Below are 19401 nucleotides of genomic sequence, written 5' to 3'. Positions count from 1 at the left end.
AATACTCCAATCTTTGTAATAAAGGTAAAAAATCTGGCAAATGTAGAGTGTTAAAAGATCTCAGAGCAATTAATTGAACTATATAACTGATGGGTGCTTTGCAACCTGGGCTTTCCTCTCCTAGAGCTATCCCTCTTGATTATCAATTAATTAGTAATTGATCTAAAACATTATTTTTTCCCTATATCATTGCATCCAGATAATCTTGTAAAAGATTTGCATTTAGCATGCTGACTATAAACTTAGGAACAAGTAAAGAGATTTTGCTGAAAAGTGTTGCCTCAAGGCATGACAAATAGCCCAATGCTATGTCAGACTTTTGTGACATAAGCTATTGCTCTAGTACAAGAGCAATTTCCTGATGCATATATAATCCATTACATGGATGATATTCTTCTGGCTCATGCTAATTCAGATATACTTTTAAAAATTTTTGCTCAATTAGAAACCTCACTCACCACAGTGGATTTATTTATAGCACCTGAAAAGGTGTAAAAGGCTTTTACTTTTCAATATTTGGGTAGCTTAATTGAAGGATGCATGATTCATCCACAAAATTTAGAAATTAGGACTGATGTTCTACATACCCTCAATGAGTTTCAAAAATTATTGGGATATATTAATCGACTGTGGCCGAGTTTAAAATTGTCCATTGCAGATTTAAGCCCTTTATTTCAAATTTTACAAGGGTATTCTTCTTCGGCTTCTCCTCGACAACTAACAGCAGAAGCAAGGTTTGAGTTAATAAAAGTTGAAACTGCCTTAAGACTGCACAACATACTAAAATTAATTTACAAGAACCTATATGTGTGTTGGTATTTCCTGCTGTTCGCACTCCTACAGCAGCAATGTGGCAGTCATTAGGAGTAGCTGAATGGCTTCACATTGCTCACTCCCCTCAAAAGTCTTTAACTCCATTTCATGATTTTGTTGCTCAGTGAGTCATTAAAAGTAGGACACGAGTTACACAGTTAATTGGGTCAGAGCCTTCTGTTATTGTAATCCCTTTTCCCATTCAACAACAAAGCTGGCTCTGGCAATCTTCTAATGCTCATCAAATAGCTTTTGCTAATTTTTCCTGGTCAAGTGGAGAGTCACTACCCTCATGATAAGATTGTTCAATTGGCTATTGTAATTTCATTTATTTTTCCAAAAATTGTAGGTGCTCAGCCAACAGCTGGAGCAGTGACAGTGTTTACTGATGGCGCAAGCTCAGGAAAAGCAGGTTTTTATAGCCATGCTCATCCTGAGGTGGTACAGACTTCTTATACTTCTGCACAACAAGCAGAACTTTGAGCCCGCATTTTTGCTTTACTTCATTTTGCTAATGAGTCAGTCAATATTTATAGTGATAGTGCATATACTGTTGGAGTTGCTAAGTATATTAAAACAACTATTATTGGAAATATATCATCAAAAGAGTTATTTCAGGGCTAGGGTTCTGGTTCAGTGGTAAAGCACTTGCCCAGCATGTGTGAGGCACTGGATTCAGTTCTCAGAACCACATATAAATAAAATAAAGGTCCACTGACAAACAAAAAATATATATAAAAAAAGAGTTATTTCATTTGTTCCATACTTTACAAAAACAGTCCAAATGCGTCAATATCTTTTTTTTTTTTTTTTCAAACAGAATGGTAGTTTTTATTGCTGGTTAATTACAAAAATGATAATATGTTGAACTTGGTTACAATTAAACACACTATACCAATTCATGTTCTTGTTCCATAGCTAGGAAGGATCTGGGAGTGGACTGGGATTCCAGGAACTAGAAATATCAGGGTAGAAATAGGAACTTCAAATCAAGCCCCACAAACAGGTGTGCTTCAAGTGAGTTTTAAAAATTATTCAATCCCTTTCTTGAGGGTGTGGCTCAGAAGAAACAGGAACTGGTAGAGCTGCATCCTGTTCATAGTGAATAGCCACTAAAACATCATATCTGAGAGGATCTTAAACTTCTGAATGAAGGTTCAGTGAGGTTGTGTTGTAAAACTTTTTCTGTAGTATTCATGGCCTAGTCCTTTTATAGCATGATGTCTAATAGTTACCCAAACCAGCCCTGCATCTCTACTGGTGCTGGGCCTCCAAGTAGTGCTTGTCAACTTACTGCACAGTAATGCTGCCAGGGACAATGATGAGATAAGCTGGATTATAAATACACAATTTTCAGAATGACAGGTACTTAATAAGCTTTAAGTAAAATATAAAAATAGATTATATTACTAGGAAATATTTAGTATTTATCAAGTTGTAAAGCTAGGCTTTTCCCACTTTAAAAAAGATACTAGAAACTGAAGAGATGACATCCAAATAAAGTGTACAGTGCATTTTTCATAGCTTTCATTCTGAGCATTGCAATGCAATCTAAGGAAAGACTTACCACAAGGCACCTACAATAACATTAGTAGATGGGTAGGAAGGCTGTCACCCTTTTCTTAACTGTTTCATTCCTAGTCTCAGTATCAAGGCATCAAGGGGCACATTCCACAAACGATTGTCAGCATTCTGAAGCCAGTTCTGTATGCCTGTACATCAGAGAAGTTGAAAACCCTTAAGGAGGTAACTTTCCTTCCTATGTGTGCTGCCCCCACAGGCCCCAGTGAGTCATGCTTCAGATTCTGTGCCTCTATTTTCACTTGGATTTCCATCATTGTCATCTGATTGATTATTTAACAGTACATATTTTCCGTCATTGGCTAGTGGTATAGACAGCATTAATTGAGCCAGTGCTTCTGGATCTTTTCGAACCTCAATAATTTCTTTTCCCAAATTAATAGCATAACATCTTTTCACCTTCTGAGTTGCTTTCAAAAATGTATGTGCTCAGAGACTCTTCTCCTGTGGACTCAGGAACGCAGATGACAAAGCCAACCAGCCTTTTGTTTTCTTGATGAGCAGCAAACTGTGTGACACTGGTAAGGATCTATCAACCTCAGAGTTTGACTGGTGACCATCAGATGAGATTCTGTCATATGGAAGATGTTATGAATAATCCAAGCTGCTGATACTTGTCTCATTGCTTCACAGATCACTTCAGTAGTGCTGTCTGTTTTAACTGCCATTGACCCCAAAGACCAAACTATAAACCTGTGTTGCAAAAGATAATCTTCTGCTTCCAGAAATGACTCATCCTCAGTTTCACCAAAAGGGTTGATCTGCCTGCTCCCTCTGTTCTGGTCCAGGAATTCTGTAGCAGGAAGCACAATGTCAAATTGAATAGGTGGCCCAGGTGCAATCCAGCTCTTCTACTTCGAGAATGCTGATGGTTGTTTTGGGAACGATCTTGTCATTTTCTGTTTCTGAATTTTTCAAATTCTGGCTGGGGTGGCAGCTTTCTTGTTTTTTCCCAAAACTTGTAATTGGAGTCACAGCCTGGAGAGCCGTCTGATTCAACTTGATGTCCACTGCCTCTGGGTTGTCAGTCAGGTAGATCTATCTGGAGATGTTGTTTACGGCATATATCCACTCTTGGTTTTCTTTTCTGCTCTCAGCCTGGAAGATTATTCCCAATTTTCCGCTGAGAGTGGTGATCTGGAAGCAGTATTGCCGTCTTCACAGTCCACTGCCATCACTGAGTAGTTGTCCAGGTCCTGGATCAGACCTCTGGCCACAGCTCCCCTGGGCTGACACATGAGGTTCCTTCCTTGGGTGAAGAAGTAAAGACTCTCCCAGGTGGTGGTGACCAGCCCTGTTTTGTTTCTAAGGTTAAGGTAACCAGCCTTCTGGATGAGGTTCCTGTTGACCTGTGGGGGAATCTTATCGAAGTCTGGCATGTAGATGGATTCGTCGACAGAAAGTAATTCTTGCCGGGACATCTGCATCTTTTCTGCTTCAGCTTCCAGCTCCATCTGAATGCTTTGAACCATGTCCGCAATGCAGGATAAAAAGCTTTTGGAAAACATCTCTGGTCCCTTCTTAAAAATGTTAATCTGTCTGTGGACAGAGCCTATCATGGATTCCATCACGGCCATGTGCTTTGGGTACTGTAGTGCATTGAGTGCAGAGTAGTACTGGAGGGACACCAGGTGCTGTTTCTGCTGTGTAGCTGCCACTTCTTTTCCAACTTCAGTCTTTACATTTTCATTCTCCTTTTTTTTTTTAGGGAGGCTGCTATATTTTGCCATTGAGAGGTCATGCTCACTGCTGGCAAGTCCAGAAAGATCCTTTAAAGTGCTTACTTCTGAGATCCTTTTCTCGAAATTGTACAACAGGTAGAACCATGGCATCTGACAGCTGTTTAGCCAGCTCTGAATGGAGAACATGAAGCTTATCCACCACTTCAGAAAAATAGTGGAGTGTAGAAATTACTTCTTCATCACCTTTGCCAAGTGCAAAATTCTGCTTTTCATATGCCAGCAGCTGCTTGGAGAACTGTTGGGTGGCCAAGCACATTTCACTCTGGGCCCTGTAGCGGCGCTGCATGGTGTAGCAGCTGGTTGGCATAGTCCGTGAGCATGCCAGCATCTTTCTCAAACACACTCAGTAAAGAGTGAGTCTGGGGGCTGTCCTGCAACGCCTCCTCCAGCAGGAGTTTGTCCACCGCGGGCATGGCTGGGCAAAGGCGGATGGAAGGACACAGGGTGTGAGGCGGTGCTCTGTGCTCAGGCAACTCCAGCGATGCTCAGTCAATATCTTTTTTTCATTGGTCATATTGAGCTCATTCTAACCTTCCAGGTCCTTTGTCATCAGATAATGCTAAGGTTGATAAACTTGTTGCTTTTTCAACAAATGTCTCTATATAGATTGAGCAAAAGCCTCACATTCTTTACATCATCAGAATGCTTCTAGTTTACATTAAAAAATTTCATATTACTAGGGCACAAGCTCATCAAATTGTTCATCTATGCCCAAAGTGTGTAGTGCATTCTCCAAGTTTACACCATGGGGTTAATCCCCATGGTTTATGGCCAAATCGGCTTTGGAAGATGGATGTGACTCACATCCCCCAATTTGGTAAAAATTTTTATGTTCATTTTACTGTTGATACTTGTTCTCGGTTTATCTTTGCCACTGCTTGTATGAAAGAAAACACTCTGAATGTTATTTCGCATTGCTTGGCTGCTTTTGGGGTATTAGGCTGTCCTTCAGAGATTAAAACTGATAATGTTCCAGCTTATACTAATTTGTCAACATTTTTGTCATCAACATCATATTGATCACAAAACAGGTATTCTTTATAATCTTCAAGGTCAAGCTATTGTGGAGAGAGCTCGTTTGTCTATTAAACTATAATTACAAAAAGAAAAATGGGGAATAAGACCCCACAAAATAATCTTAATCATGTTTGCTTTGAATTGTGATTCTAAACGTCCTATTCGTGTACCAGAACATGCCCTCAAACATGGAGGACTTGCAGCCAAAGTTCAAGTGACTGAAACACAAACTGACCCCCAGAGAGAACAGGAAAATGAAGAAGAGGAAGAGAGGGACAAAGAAGACTCCGAGGAAACCCAACCTGCCATCATGGAGACAACTAAAGGACCTGACGCTTCAGGCCCAGCAGAGAGATAACAGGGTACTAAGACTCCAGTCACAATGTTGGTGGCCGTGCTCACTCTGTGGAACTCTCAGGTAAGTGGATCCCATGGAGAAACTTATTGGACCTATTATCCAGATCCACCTTTAGTATGTCCAGTTGTGTGGACTGGAGAAACCATCCCAGTATTTACTAATGATACTCATATGTTGGGAGGTTTCACAAACACATCTATTCATGCCACTGGATTTAATTATACTGGCTACAGTGGGGAATCCACCTATATGTTGGTCCCATGATATTTATGCTTGTTGAGGGGTCTTGCACACTCCCATCAGGGAGGTACCCATCTCTACTTTAGGGGTGTTGCCCCCTCGTGTCCCCGGCTGGGATGGGGTTTGCTCGGATGGGGTTTGGGTAGGGGAGCAATGTTGGTGGCAGCAGAGGGCAGATAGGGAGAACACACAGTGACCCCCTGTCCCAGGGGGCAGTCACAGTGTTGGCCGCTGAGCCACTCTGGGCCTTGGCCCTTTCCTTCTTGCCTCTGCAGTGGGGAGAACAGAATGGGCCTGGCCAGAGCAGGTGCCATCTTCCTTCCATGCTCTAAGACTCAGGAGGTTGACCAGTAGTCCCCTCAGGAACTTTGGTCACATTTTTCTTCTGGAGAAGGAGGTTGATTAGTTGTCCCTCGATTGCTGATGCTGGCATCAAATTTGTGATCTTCCTGTCTCAGCCTAGAATTACAGGACATTTGTTTCTCTTTCCTTCTTCAAATGATGGTTGCATGACATGATATGGGATGGGGTTGGAGAATTGGAATATTTTTATCCTGGATGGCTGTCAAACCTGCAGTAGGACACATCCATCCTTCTCATAAAGGCTCTCCAAGGAAAAGATGGAATAGAAGGAGTGAGTCCCAGAGCTCTTCCATAAGATCAAACATCTCTTTTTTTTTCCACACCTTTTCTTCTAGGAAATGAAAACTCAAAGTTTAAATAATAACAAACAATAATAACACACATTTTGGGGAAAAAAGTAAGTTTTGAAGAAAAGACAACATATGGGGGACCTAGACCAGCCAATCATACTGGCCTTTGGGGTTTAACATCAAAAGTCCAGATAGTTATTAAAATGGGACTTTCCCCTGATAGGCCAGTTATTCCCATGGAACAGCCACCAATATCTTATTGCCCTAATCAATCTGCATTAGAATTTGGTAACTTTCCTAAATGAATGGATTGTGCAGATGTCTTGCCAGTATGACATATAATCTCTATAAGTGGTGGGTATGTTTGGGGTTGATCTCCAAGAATTCATAAAGAACAGTTACATTGGGATCCTATAACTCCTAGAGGATTTGTTGGTGTTGGTAATATCCTAACTTGCAGTAAAGGCGGCATACAAAAAGATCAGTGGCATTTAATAGCTGCCTCAGATTTTCTCCATTTTACAGATGACCCCATGCCTGACTTTATAGACAGGAACTATAGGCAAGGAGGGTTCTTGCTATGGCCTGTGAGCCTGTGTTCAATCTCTTTATGCTTTAATTTCTGGAAATGTGAGAGTTCAGAGAAAAGGAGAAAAGTATCATGTAACTTGTAAGAAATGCAATCTAATTGTATCACTAGACAGAAAAGAGGGAGAAGGGTATTGGTCCTTAACCAATGCTCTTTTTTTTTACTCCCAGCTAACATCTTGGGGCCACAGTATGCTAATGCTGGAGTTTAGGTTTTACAACAGATGCATAAACTGCTAAGCAGACCACAGTTAGTGATTGGACTTACATTGCTAGGAGTGGCTGTTTCAATTTCTTTTATAGCTTCTACAGTTACAGGTTCTGTAGCTTTATCTAAAAACATTCATACTGCTCATTCTCTTAATAATTTGGCTCAAAATACTTGTAAAGCCCTGTACAATCAGGTGAATGTTGATCAAAGAGTTGCAAGTAAATTACATGCTTTGGAAGCTACTGTTATTAATATTGGAAATGAACTTGCTGCTCTCATATTTAAGTAAAGGCTTAGATGCCATGCCAGTTACAAATATGTCTGCATTAATGCTTCCCAATGGGATTGGGAAACGGTCAAAATCATCTGATGGGCATGATGATAATAACAGTCTGAATCTTATGGAGTTATATCATCACATCCAGGGTATCCAGAAATGCAAGATTGACCTCATGGATCCTGCATCTCTGACTGAACAAATACTTCATGCTCTAAAAGGCTTTAATCCTGGAAATGTACGGAAGCATTTCTCATGGTATATTTTTGGAATTATGTGTTTGCTACTCATTCTTTTTTGTGTTATGATAATAGGTTGTTGTACCCTCAGAAATGAAATCTGGGAACTTCAAGTAACAACATATCACTTGTGATTAAAAAACAAAAAGGGGGGAGACGTTGGAAGCCACCAATGAACTGTAGGCGTGTCTAAGCAGAGGTGAGCCCCTCGGAGAACTCTCGGTAGTATCTTACCTATCTGAAACTGCTCCATTGCCCTGGCAAATGTCCTGCTCAAAGGGAATTCTGTGATACCACAGAATTTTTTGACTCAGATAGCACTAAATTCAATTGCAACTCCCCAGAGGTGGAGAGAGATACCAGTGCCCCAACTGGCCTTCTGGCACCAGCTGGCTGGAGGAGGAAGAATTACTGTGCCAGCAATAAATCCCCAGTCAGGCCAGCTTCCCCACAGCTTCTCACTTCTTGTTTACTTGAAGAATCTTTCCTCACAATAAATTCCTTTGGTGTTTTTAACTATAAAGAAAGCATTCTCAGGCATTTTCCCTTTGTTAGGATCGGACCCATCAGGTCTCTTTCACCCGTCAAGGCCTCGCTTTAAATATAATTTCCTGCATCTTTTATTTCTCGATATGACTTTTCAGACTTTTATTTCCCACTTGCTCACACCTCCAATGGTTACCTATTTCCTCCCCATGCAGGCCATGTTGAGAGGAGAGCATCTCACAGTTCTGGGGGCTGTGATTTTTATAGGGGTCAGCAGGGTGCTCATCAGCCAGCAAGCACAGGCTGTGTGAGCTTTTGTCCTCTTGGGTACACGGGACTGCTCTTTGCAAACAGCCCCTGAGTCTCCTGTTCTAGCCCTTGTCATCTACAGGACACACTTAGGCTCCCTGTCTTAATTCAGGATCCACTTCTTCTTCAATGTCAGGGTCACCGCACAGAACTGTGGAGCAGGTTTGGGTGAATCCCAGGCCTGAGGAGGGGACGGTGAGGCTGTTGCACCAGGAAGTGAAAGCCTTGCTGATTAATGAGCTTAGAGAAGATGAAGATCTGGCCCAAAGAAGGCTTTCACAGCAGATGATGGGAGCCTTCAAGGAGCACTGGGCCAAGAAGCTGAAAGAGGCACCTCCCTCCTGCAGGAGGCTTCCTGGCCTGGTCTGTCCTGCTGGCCGCCTCACTGGTAGAGCCCCCTCCCACACTCCCAGGAACTCCTGCTGCTGCCATGCACAGCGTGTAGAGAAAAAGCCACCCCAAGTCTCTAGCTCCACGTGTCTGACATTTACTCAGGGCCATACCAGTGACTGCTTTCATGTGCACTTTTTAGATTTAACCCTTACTTAACCATTCACAGTGTTGGAAATAGGAGCAGGACAGCACTTACTTTTAACAGTCTTTCCTTTAACTTGGATGTCGTCTACTAGAGAAGTCCCTTTGTGCAACTTAAAAAGGATTAATGTAAATTGTTTCTTTCACTTGCTTGGCTTTTTTCTTCCAAATTTGCAAATGGTACTGGTATTCTGTTTTCTAAAAGTAGCAACTAAAATCGTTGAGTCTATTAAGGCCTTGACTGGCCTGAGATGGTCATCCACCCAGGTATTCTCAGGCCAGATGTGCCCTTAGGAAAGGCTTATGTTGATGCCCTTTATGAGGTTCTTATCCTTGCTACCAGGATGCCCCTTGACCTCTCAGTGACTCCAAATGACAAAGGAGCTGTGCTATTCTGTGCTCTTTCCTGGTCTTTGGTCCCATGATGCCTTAAGTGGTCCAGACTAACCAGGGCATTGGCAGAAGTAAGTCTATTATTATCATCTATCTGGCAGAACCATTGAGAAATGAATTTCAGGTCAAGGTTTGTTAATAGGAAATTACAATCTCTTTGTATTCTCTATAAAAAATGAAAAGCAACAATTATTACAGAGCATGGTGCCACCATTCAGTTTATCTTCATGACAGCCTTATAAAGTAGGTAGCTGATTTTACTGATGAGGAAACTGAGGCTAGATGAGATTAAATAACCAGCTCACTGACGCACAGCTGGCCAGGGCCAAAGCTGGGTCCAGCTCACCTGTGAGGAGGGACTCTGGCTGTGCATGTTTGGCACTGGGCTGCAGATCAGATGCTCGTTGCTTGTTTCCCTTAGTCTTCCAAGTCACCCTGGGGAGGGAAGTATAGTCACTTTCTGGAACTGTCATCACAGAGTACCAAAATCTGGACAGCTCAAAACACAAATTTATCATTTCACAGTTCTAGGGACCCGAAGTCTGAAATCAAGGTGTGGATTAGGTCATGTTCCCTCTGAAGGCTTTAGGGTGGATCCCTTTCCCTCTTCCAGCTCCTGTGTCAGCTCCAGTCCTTGGCTTCCTTGGCTTATGGACACATCACTCCTGTCCCCCAGACATCTCTCCATGTGTGTCTTATGTCATCTTCCCTCTGGGTGGAGCCTGAATTTCTACTTTTTATAATAGCACCAGTCCTGTTGCATGAAGGGATGCCCTCACAGCCTTGATTATATCTGTAAAGACCCTGTTTTCAAATAAGATCACTTGGATGTCATGGGTTTAGGACTCCAGAACATGTTTTTTGGAGGACAATTCAACCCTTAACAGAGGTATTATGCCCACTCAACTGAGGAGGAAACTGAGACCCAGAGAAGGTAAATGACTTGCCAGCCATATAGATAAGAAGTAAAAACATCAGGTCCAGCCTTGGTCTATGTTCTTGCCTCCTGGGAGGTGCTGGGTGAAGTTGCTTAGTGAAGGTGATGAGATGGTGGTGGTGTCTTATGTTCCTGGGTTCTGCTGCTATGGTGACCTTTGAATGGTGTGTTTGGACATCTGGGTATAAAACTCCAGGTTTTCTGGGGGTGTTGTGGGGAGGGATTTCTACACTATCCAGTTGCCTCTCCCTTGACACTACCTAACTCAGTGGACCACACGGCGGCACCCACACAGCCCTCAGGCATTATCTAACACAGAGCAAAGCTCACTACCAAAGGTTTAAGCCAAGCTGTGCTGGGTATTTGTGCATGTGGTAGCCAGATGATCTTCCTCCAGCCTGATCTGGGTCTGGGGAATCGACTAACATTGGCTGTGGAGAGCTTGGGGCCTGCTGTGGCTCCTGAGACAATGGTGTCTGGCCTCTGCCTTTTACACAGTCATGCTTCCATCTCTCTATTTACCTACAAAATCATTTACCATGACCTAGAACAGAGCATCAGAGCAGCTGATGCATGGAGGATCTGAGGTGGTGCTGTGCCAGTCATGGGCCAGGCATAACCATGAACTGGCTACAGTTTGAGGTAAGAGAAGGCTCTAGGAGGCCACTGAGGGTGCAGCCTTTCGGAGTGAAAGTGGCCCTAGAGGACACAGGCAGCTTCTCCATCCCTGGAATGGCATCCTGGGATGAGCCATGTCGAGGTAGTCTTGGGCACTGCTGGGATTTCATTCCATGTGAGAAGTTCCCTTGGGTTTCCAGAGATGCCTGCTAACACCCAGAGAGGGTAACAGTGTGGAGGTGTATCTGACAGACTGTCTCATTGGAAGGTGTATCTTGGCCAGAGCCTGTGGGTGGCTTGTGGGTGATTCCTAATGGAAACCAGAACCTGTGTGTTCCTTGTATACACATTTGCCATCGGTACTGATTGAATCATGCCTGACTTGTTTTTCTTTTCCATTCCACAAAGAAAAGGAAGTCACTGTTTTGTGTCTAACTCATGGATTACCCATTTCTCTGCTGTGTGTCTTCGGTACACACAACCGAAGGGGTGTGGTGTTCCCCTGCTCCCACTCCCCACTCTGCAGCAGAACATCTGATAAAGCTTTTTTGGGGGTTATTAACCATGGGCTTTTCTTTCCAAAGCTGCTTGATGCTGATCCCATTGGTTCCTGAAGCCACCAATGTCCTGTTCCTGCAGAATTTTCTCAAAGGCCTCACTGCCATGCTTAGTAACAGTCACCAGTGGAACCCATCAGCAGATTACCTGTTACCTAAGGTGAACATCACCTTCCACCTCCACCAGAATCTCACTGCAGAGAGGGATGAGGTGGAACCAGGCAGAGGCAGGTTCCAGAGAGGCTACCAGGCCCCTGTGGGCACCTTGAACTCTGCAATGATACTGAAGTTCTAGGCTAGGCCAGGCCTGATGGTTGCTTAACCCAGTCCTTCTGAGTGCCTCTGTCCTGACAGCCATGGAGCAGGCTGGAGTTATCCCACTTTGCAGAAAAGCAAACAAATCTAGAAACTCCAAAGAACTTCAGTGACTTGCTCAAGGCTCCATGAGAAAACCCTGTATGAAGACCTAGGTTTTGAGAGCAGGTCTCCTCTTGTCACCCTCCATATGGGGGAATGAAGAGAAGTGGGGAAGAGGCTGGAGTGCTTAGAAGCTGGGAGAACTATTCTCTGCTCTGAGAGGGCCTTTCTTATAGCCTGTCCAACCTCAATGAGGCACTGGCTCCTTGTGACACACCCAACCCCTTTTGTTCTTCTCCATTCTGGGTCTCAGTTTCCCCAGGGAGGAGAGATAACTACCTTTTCAGTTAGAGGGTTAGGGCAAGGGACAAGTGCACAGATGCTCAGAAGGTAATCACTTCCATGATTATGAGGGACACCTGGGCCAGAGGTAGGCACCTTCTGCCATCCTTGGCTGTCCCTCCCACAGTCTCCATGCTGTCCCATCAAGTTCTCTTGGCTCCTCCTTCCTCCATCTCCCATAATCACTATGTTGAATCACTGCTGCTACCAAACCCCCTTGGAGATCCCCAGAGTCCCTCAGCTGACTGGATGGGGAGTGTCAGTGAGTCCTGGGTCTTCCTCTGAGGAAGAGCTCAGTCAGGGTACCAGGGAGAAACTTCATTAACCCTCTCTGAGCCCCTCTTCCCTGCAAAATGCAAGCTGACCCAGTGACCCAGGAAGCCATCTGTTTCTGCCACAGCTAGGTCTTCAGAGGTCCCTGCAGGCAGATGACAGGGCTGCCTCTGCAGCCCTGCTTTGCTGCCAGGCCTGAGTCTGGTGCATGCAAGGCCTCTCTCTACCTGGCCTTCCCTGGGAAGCCTCAGGTTTCTTGTCCAATAGTGGCCTTTGCAGTAGCTTCCAGTTTTTTCTGTTACTAAGAATGGGATGGGGCCAGTGGCTAAAGCTCATGGCATTGGGGTGGCCAGGAGGGGCTGTTCACAACTTGTTGTGACAGAGATGATGGAGGTTTAGAAAGGCCCTGTGAACACCCGCCTGACCCAGTTCATGGGAAAACTGTACTCTTCATCATTGCTGGTTTGCCTACCTCCAGGAACCTGTCCTCCTGGGACTGGGCCTGCATCTTCTTTCTGGCTCCAGTGTTCCTACAACAAAACATGTAAAAAACAGTGAGATAACTTTGGGCCCATCCTATGAAACCAGATTATATGTTTCAGGTCTCTTCAAATCCTTTGTGGGAAGGGCTAGGAAAAGAAGGTAGAAATGAACAAAGGAACTAAATAAGTAGCTTACCTCTTTCTGAGAAAGGTTACCTAACACCAGCGGTCAGTGGGCCAACACTGGAATGCCTAGTCCTGACACCCTTGCAGGAAGGCTGAGAGATGTCCTTGCCATGGAAGCAGATGGCAGGTGGAACTGTTGGGCCAAGAGACATGCACATGGGAGCCTCATTTCTTAGAGAGCTGTTATGAAGACATTAGTGCTCAATATTTTTCATCTCCATGAGGACTGATATTCTGCATAGAAAACCCAATCTTGCCTTGGGTTAAGGATTGCATATCAAACCACAGTGCAGTCCCTGCTCTGAAAACACAGAGTCCTGCTGTGAGAGCCAGACCTGTTTTTCTAGGCTGCCTTTGGACCTCCACAGGCCCCAGTCCACTCTATAAACTCTTCACCTCCTGTGCTTGTCCAGTGAGTGAGTGCCTACTTTGTGCGAGGCTCGGTACTAAGCTCAGAGGAACAATATGGGCATGGCCCCGACACCCCTGCTGCTGCACTGTAGCAATGCCTTGGCTTCCTTGCTGGCTCAGGGGATGCTGAACCTGCCTGTTGGAAACACACTGCAGCCTTCTTGTGGCAGCCTTGCTACCACTTCAGAGGTGATCTCAAACTTGCCTGCTCCAGGCTGTATACACCTAATCTCTGCTGTCACCTCCTTTAACAGGGACATTTCTTGCAGTTTTTCACACTCATAGCATGTTTAGATCCTGTTCCTGAGACCCCAAATGCCTCCTTGACCCCATCTAGAAAACCTTTGCCCCCATCCTTATTCTCTAAGATCCAATCACATGACTCATTGTCTTGCTGGCCACAGCATAGGCTCCATGTGGGCAGATTTGTCTTGAACCACCTGTGAGTGTCCACTTTGTGTGTGCCAGGGACAGTGTTGGATAGCCAGTGCACAGCAACTGTCAGTTGAGTGAGCATGTGAGGGGTCATAGCCAGCCTCTGGAGGAAGCGCTTCTTTCAGTGGTCAGTCACACTGTTCAGTGTCCCACAGAAGAGGCTCCTTACTCAAATGGCTGTGACCTCAGGATGGTTTTGCATCCATGTCTGTTTCTCCCACTGCATAGTGAGCTCTGCAAATACCAGCACAAGGCCTGGCAGGAAGGAGGTTTAGTGCGTGTCTGTGGAACCTGTCATGCTATCTGCTCCTCTGTACCTCAGCACCTTTCAGGGCATCTGGCACACAGCAGGCAGGCAGCAGACACTGAAGTGAGTTGGCTGGACCTTTTCCATGTCTGTAGTCACTACACACACACACACACACACACACACACACACACACACACACACACACACATAACCATCAATTGAGCTTTTCACAGCGACAGGCTTTAGAAATGCCACTCATGTTTTCTTTCCTACTGCCCTCAAAAGGACAGAAGCCAGATTATTCTTGATGATTGTAATTTGGACAACCTTTGCCTAGGTGATTCTTCCTCATAAAGTATATTAAAGTTTATATATTTTCCTGGAAAAGATGAAAGACAGTTCTCTTGGTTGTTGAATTCTAACTATAGTTGTTCTGATTTTAAGTAACTATAAATATTAATTTCCATGACAAGCACTGTATATTTTAAAGTATTTTTATGCTAAGATTATCAGATGAAGAATGTTTGATCAGTGTTAGATTGAAGGGGTGAGTGATAATTTTGAACTGGCAATAAGTTTTGTAGGTTGTTTATTTGATCAACAAATACCTACAGGGTGCTCGCTATGAGCAAAGCATGATTTTTCAGACTGGGGAAGAAACAGAAATACCCAGCTCTACTGAGCAAACACTTGTTGAGCATTTACCGAAGGCAGGCTCTGTGCTAGTAGAGAAAGAGAGCCTGGTGACGGGGGAGGTCACAGCCCCATAGGAGCTCTCATTGTCCTCAGTGGGCAGAGGACACATTTTTGGTTATGAGTTGTGTGCCTGAGAGTTCTCAAAGTGACCTGGACAGAGTTTGGGGGCAGTGGGAGGGAAGGGCAGAGTCTTTCATGGCTGACTATCACTCTGTATTAGTTATCCTTACTATGTATCAATTTACCCTCAAACATAGCTGCTTAGAACAAGGTTTCAGTTAGTGGGCTCCAAAGCAGAAACAGCATCACAGAAGAGCATGTCAGAGGAAAGCTGCTATGGCTGCCAGGAAGCAGAGACAGAAGAAGGAGCAACAAGAAGCACCTTCTAGGGCTCACCCCCAGTGACCTACTTCCTCCAGCAGGTCCCACCACCTCCCAGTAGTTCTTTCAGCTGAGGATCGATTAATCCATTAATGAGATCAGAGCCCTCATGACTCAATCACTTTCCAAAATCCCCTCCTCTGAACATTGCTGCACTGGGGACAAGACTTCAACACTGGAGACTTTGGGGCCATTCCAGATCCAAATCACAACAAACAACAGAGATGTTCTCTCATACGGGTTCTGAGGATGTGGAATTGGGGTGGTATAGCTGACTGATTCTGCCAGAAGGTTTCTCATGAGGCTGCAGTCAACTGAACTCTCCCTTGAGTGGTGCCCACTGGCCTCTCCACAGGGTTGACTGAGTGTCCTCAAGACACTGTAACTGGTTCCACCCAGAGCTAGTGACCCAATTGCAGGGTAAAGGGGCAGGGCATTATGGTGTCCTTTATAACCTGATCTGGAAAGTGACATAGTCACTTTACCATATGCTGTATTGTAATGGTCACATTGACCATCTTGGTAAAGTGAGGGTGGAGATTACACAAAGGTGACATAGATTCCAGGAGATGGGAGTCATTGAATCATTTGAGACCATCTGGCTATCACACCCTCCTCTGAAGGGAGAAGAAAATGTAGGAGGGCCCACCATGTGGGATATATTCACTGCCCAGGTCTGTGTGCCCATAGAGCTGGCCACATCCCTGGGCAGTGCTCATTTACATGACTGCAGGATCCTTGCCAAGGCTTTCTGGATAACTAATAATTGAGATGGTTTACAAACCTAAGTTCACTACATGAGATTCATAGTGTTATAATACATACAGAATAATATAATACATAACTCAATATATCAGTCTAATCATATCATAATTGGTAGTTACAGCCAACATATTATAAAAATAAATTAAAATTTGAGAGATTTAAAAACCAGTGTGACCCAGCCACTTCTCAGTATTTATGTAAGAGAATTAAAATCACTACAGCAGTACATGCATACCCTCGTTTATAGCACCACAGTTCACAATAGCCAAGTTATGCAACCAGCCTAGGTGTCCACCAACAGATGAATGGATAAAATATGGTGTTATATACACACTGGAGTTTTATTCAGCCATCAAGAATGAAATTGTGGCATTTGCAGGTAAATGGATGGAAGTTGAGAGCATTATGTTGAGTGAAATAAGAGTCAGAAAATGAAGAGTCATATGTTTTTTCTCATATGTGGGCAAGAGGAAAAAAGCAGGTGGGGGAAGGGAGCTGAAATCTCGTGAAAATAGAGACCAGTGGAGTAGAGGAAGGGCACCAGGGGGACTTGGGGGAGGCGGGCAAGAGGAGGAACTAGGGAACAATATTGACCCAATCACGTTGTTACATTGTGTGCACATACACAGGTAAAAAGGAATCCCAGTATTATATAGTGTACCAATAAAAAACAAGTTGGGATATTTTCTAATAAGTTTAAATTATGAAGTTATGCAGCATTTGAGCTAGTCGTGTGTTGTGTCCTATTGGGTGACACACCTGGCTAATATAAATTAACTAATAACTGAACTTAACATTTTTCTTTCAGGGGTGCTTTGATTGTGGTGGGAAAGCATGACCTATGGGGTATTTCTTTGCATTAATTGCTTAGAGTCATGCTGGTCACTTGGTGTTTGCTTGGGTGTCTTCTGTAAATGAATTGTCCCTCACTGGGTGGGAGAGAATCCGCATGGGGTCTTTCCCCTTTATGTTGACTTTGGCATCACATAAAATGATTGGCTAATCGTGAGTAGTGGAGGTTGAAATCTTAGATCCCTAACTAAACAGGGAAGATGACATTTCTATTCAGGTAAAGAGTTCATCAGAGATGAGAGGCGGTGATGTTGAGGACAGAGTCAGAGTGGAATTTGTGAGGTGGTGTTTCCTTCCCTTCTGCATCTTATCAGTTAGCACAAAGTACAGTCATGGGAGAAGGTGATTCTGGAATTGTGGGCCTCTTCACCCCATGCAAGGTGGAAAATTCATGTAAATGATGGGGAAATGTGTTCACTAGCTGTTCATCATGGTGACAAAAATACCTGACAAGAACACCTTAGAGGAGGAAAAGTATATTTTGGCTTATGGTTTCAGTCCCTGGTCTGCTGATTCCATGGCTCTGGGCCCAAGGCGAGGTGGTGGCACATTATGGGAGAAGAGTGTAGCAGAGAAAAGTGCCTTAGCTCATGGCTGCCAGAAAGCAGAGGGGCACAAAATACTAACTCTAAAGGCATCCCCCAGTGACCTAATCCCTCCAGCCACACCCTACCCTGCCTAGAGTTACCACCCAGTAGAGCAATCCTTTCAAATTATTTATCTATCAAAAGGATTAATGTACGGGTGAGGTTATACCTCTTATAATCTAATCATCACCCCTCTGAGCACTCCTGCATTGCATAACATGAGTTTTTTGGGGAACACCTCACAACCAAATCCTAACAGAAGCCTTCCTTGTATCAGGATGTCACTTCCCACATAACCCTCCACCTCTGTCTCCCAAGGACACTAATAGTGCAAAGCCTCAGGAAACGATTTGTTTGATTTTTAGTGACAATTTCAAATGTTTATAAAATAAAGGTCTGTTTATTTGAGGACTTGGGCTACACTGGTGCCTCCAGCCAGTAAATCATCTTCCAGTTCTCACATCATGGCAGTAGGGCCTTTGTCTGCACCTGAAAAAGGCACCCCCTCTGACCAGACAACCCATGGTGGGATGTGGAAAGGCCTTTCTGTGAAGTAAAATTCAAATAACAAATAATGAAAGCATTGCTGTCTCCTCCAGATGTCCAAGATGCCTAAAGAAAAAAAGAGCAAGGGGAAATGGTAGCCCTGGGCCCTGCTGTGGTCAAGAAGCAGGAAGCCAAGAAAGTGAGAACCCACTGTACAAGATGAAGCCAAAGAACTTAGGCGTCAGACAGGACATGCAGCCCAAAAGGGACATTACCTGCTTTGTAAAATGGCCCCACTACATTTGGTTGCAGCAGCAAAGGGCTCTTCTCTATAAGCAGCTGAAATGCCTCCTATGATTAACCAGTTTGCCCAGTCCTTGGACTGTCAAACAGCCACCCCGCTGCTTAACCTTGCTCACAAGTACAGACCCAGGACAACAGGAGAAGAAGCAGAGCTGTTGACCCAGGCTGAGAATTAGGTTGCTGGCAAAAGGGATAACCACTGGTCCTTCAAGCAGGGTTCAATACTGTCACCACCTTAGTGGAGAACAAGGCTCAGCTGGTGGCAGTTCCACATGATGTGGATCCCATTGAGCTGGTTGTCTTCCTGCCCGCCCTGTGTCACAAGATGGGAGTCCCTTACTGCATCATCAAGGGGAAGGCTAAGCTGGGACATCTGTTCACAGGAAGACATGCACCACTCCTGCCTTCACACAGGTTAACCTGAAGACAAAGGAGCTCTGGTTAAGTTGGTGGAAGCTATCAGAACCAATTATAATGACATATATAATGAGATCAGTGGCTACTGGGTAGACAACATCCTGGGTCCAAAAATCCGTGACTCAAATTGCCAAAGGCAAAGGCTAACAAACTCATCACTGAATGGATAAATGTATGCTGTTGGTTTCTGTACATAAAAATAACAAATTGTCCTTCATCCAGTGTCTTAGGCTGAAGGCAGTAAACTCATTTGGGGCAGTAACAAGCCCAAGCCCCACAGTGTAAGAGCTCTAAAGAAACTCATCGTGTAACTTGCAGGAACAAGCTATGTATAGCAGTAAAATACTCAGAAACCAAGCCAGGATTTTGCGATTGACCAGTCACTGCTTTATTTAAGGTAGCAATGAATGTGAGTCTATAAAGTTTTTATTTATACTGATAATACATGATTCAGTAAATTCAGTCTCTTGAATGAAAAACTAAAAATAAAAGATCCCCAGCCAGACTCAGGACTTGGAAGCAAGCAAGGCTTACATGTCACCTGCCACAGCCCTTGCCAGGCCCCCTCTGCAGGGTCCACTGAGTAGCCACAGCTCAAACCTTTAGTGTTGCTGTGGCCTCCTAT

At 44.2% G+C, this 19401-nt stretch overlaps 1 protein-coding gene and 2 pseudogenes across 3 annotated transcripts in view; 2 read left to right on the top strand and 1 right to left on the bottom strand.

Annotated features, from left to right (window-relative positions):
• Positions 1-5733, top strand: part of LOC306642728 (uncharacterized protein) — a 212180-nt gene extending 206447 nt beyond the window's left edge. The window contains exon 3 of the mRNA XM_079108475.1: positions 5327-5733. Coding sequence (XP_078964601.1) covers positions 5327-5511 — 185 coding nt within the window. The 3' untranslated portion in view covers positions 5512-5733. The remainder of the gene's footprint in view (positions 1-5326) is intronic.
• On the bottom strand, positions 1625-4575 carry LOC306642560 (DCC-interacting protein 13-beta-like; annotated as a pseudogene). The gene has a single exon. The product of its transcript is annotated as a DCC-interacting protein 13-beta-like (transcript).
• A 12445-nt stretch (positions 5734-18178) lies between the features above and the next one.
• LOC306643116 (large ribosomal subunit protein eL8-like) lies at positions 18179-18946 on the top strand (annotated as a pseudogene). The gene has a single exon. The product of its transcript is annotated as a large ribosomal subunit protein eL8-like (transcript).
• The last annotated feature ends 455 nt before the right edge of the window (positions 18947-19401 follow it).

The sequence above is a fragment of the Sciurus vulgaris genome (assembly GCF_902686455.1).
Source record: "Sciurus vulgaris genome assembly, chromosome: 13".
Classification (NCBI taxonomy): Eukaryota; Metazoa; Chordata; class Mammalia; order Rodentia; family Sciuridae; genus Sciurus; species Sciurus vulgaris.
This window is presented reverse-complemented; position numbering and strand designations above follow the sequence as displayed.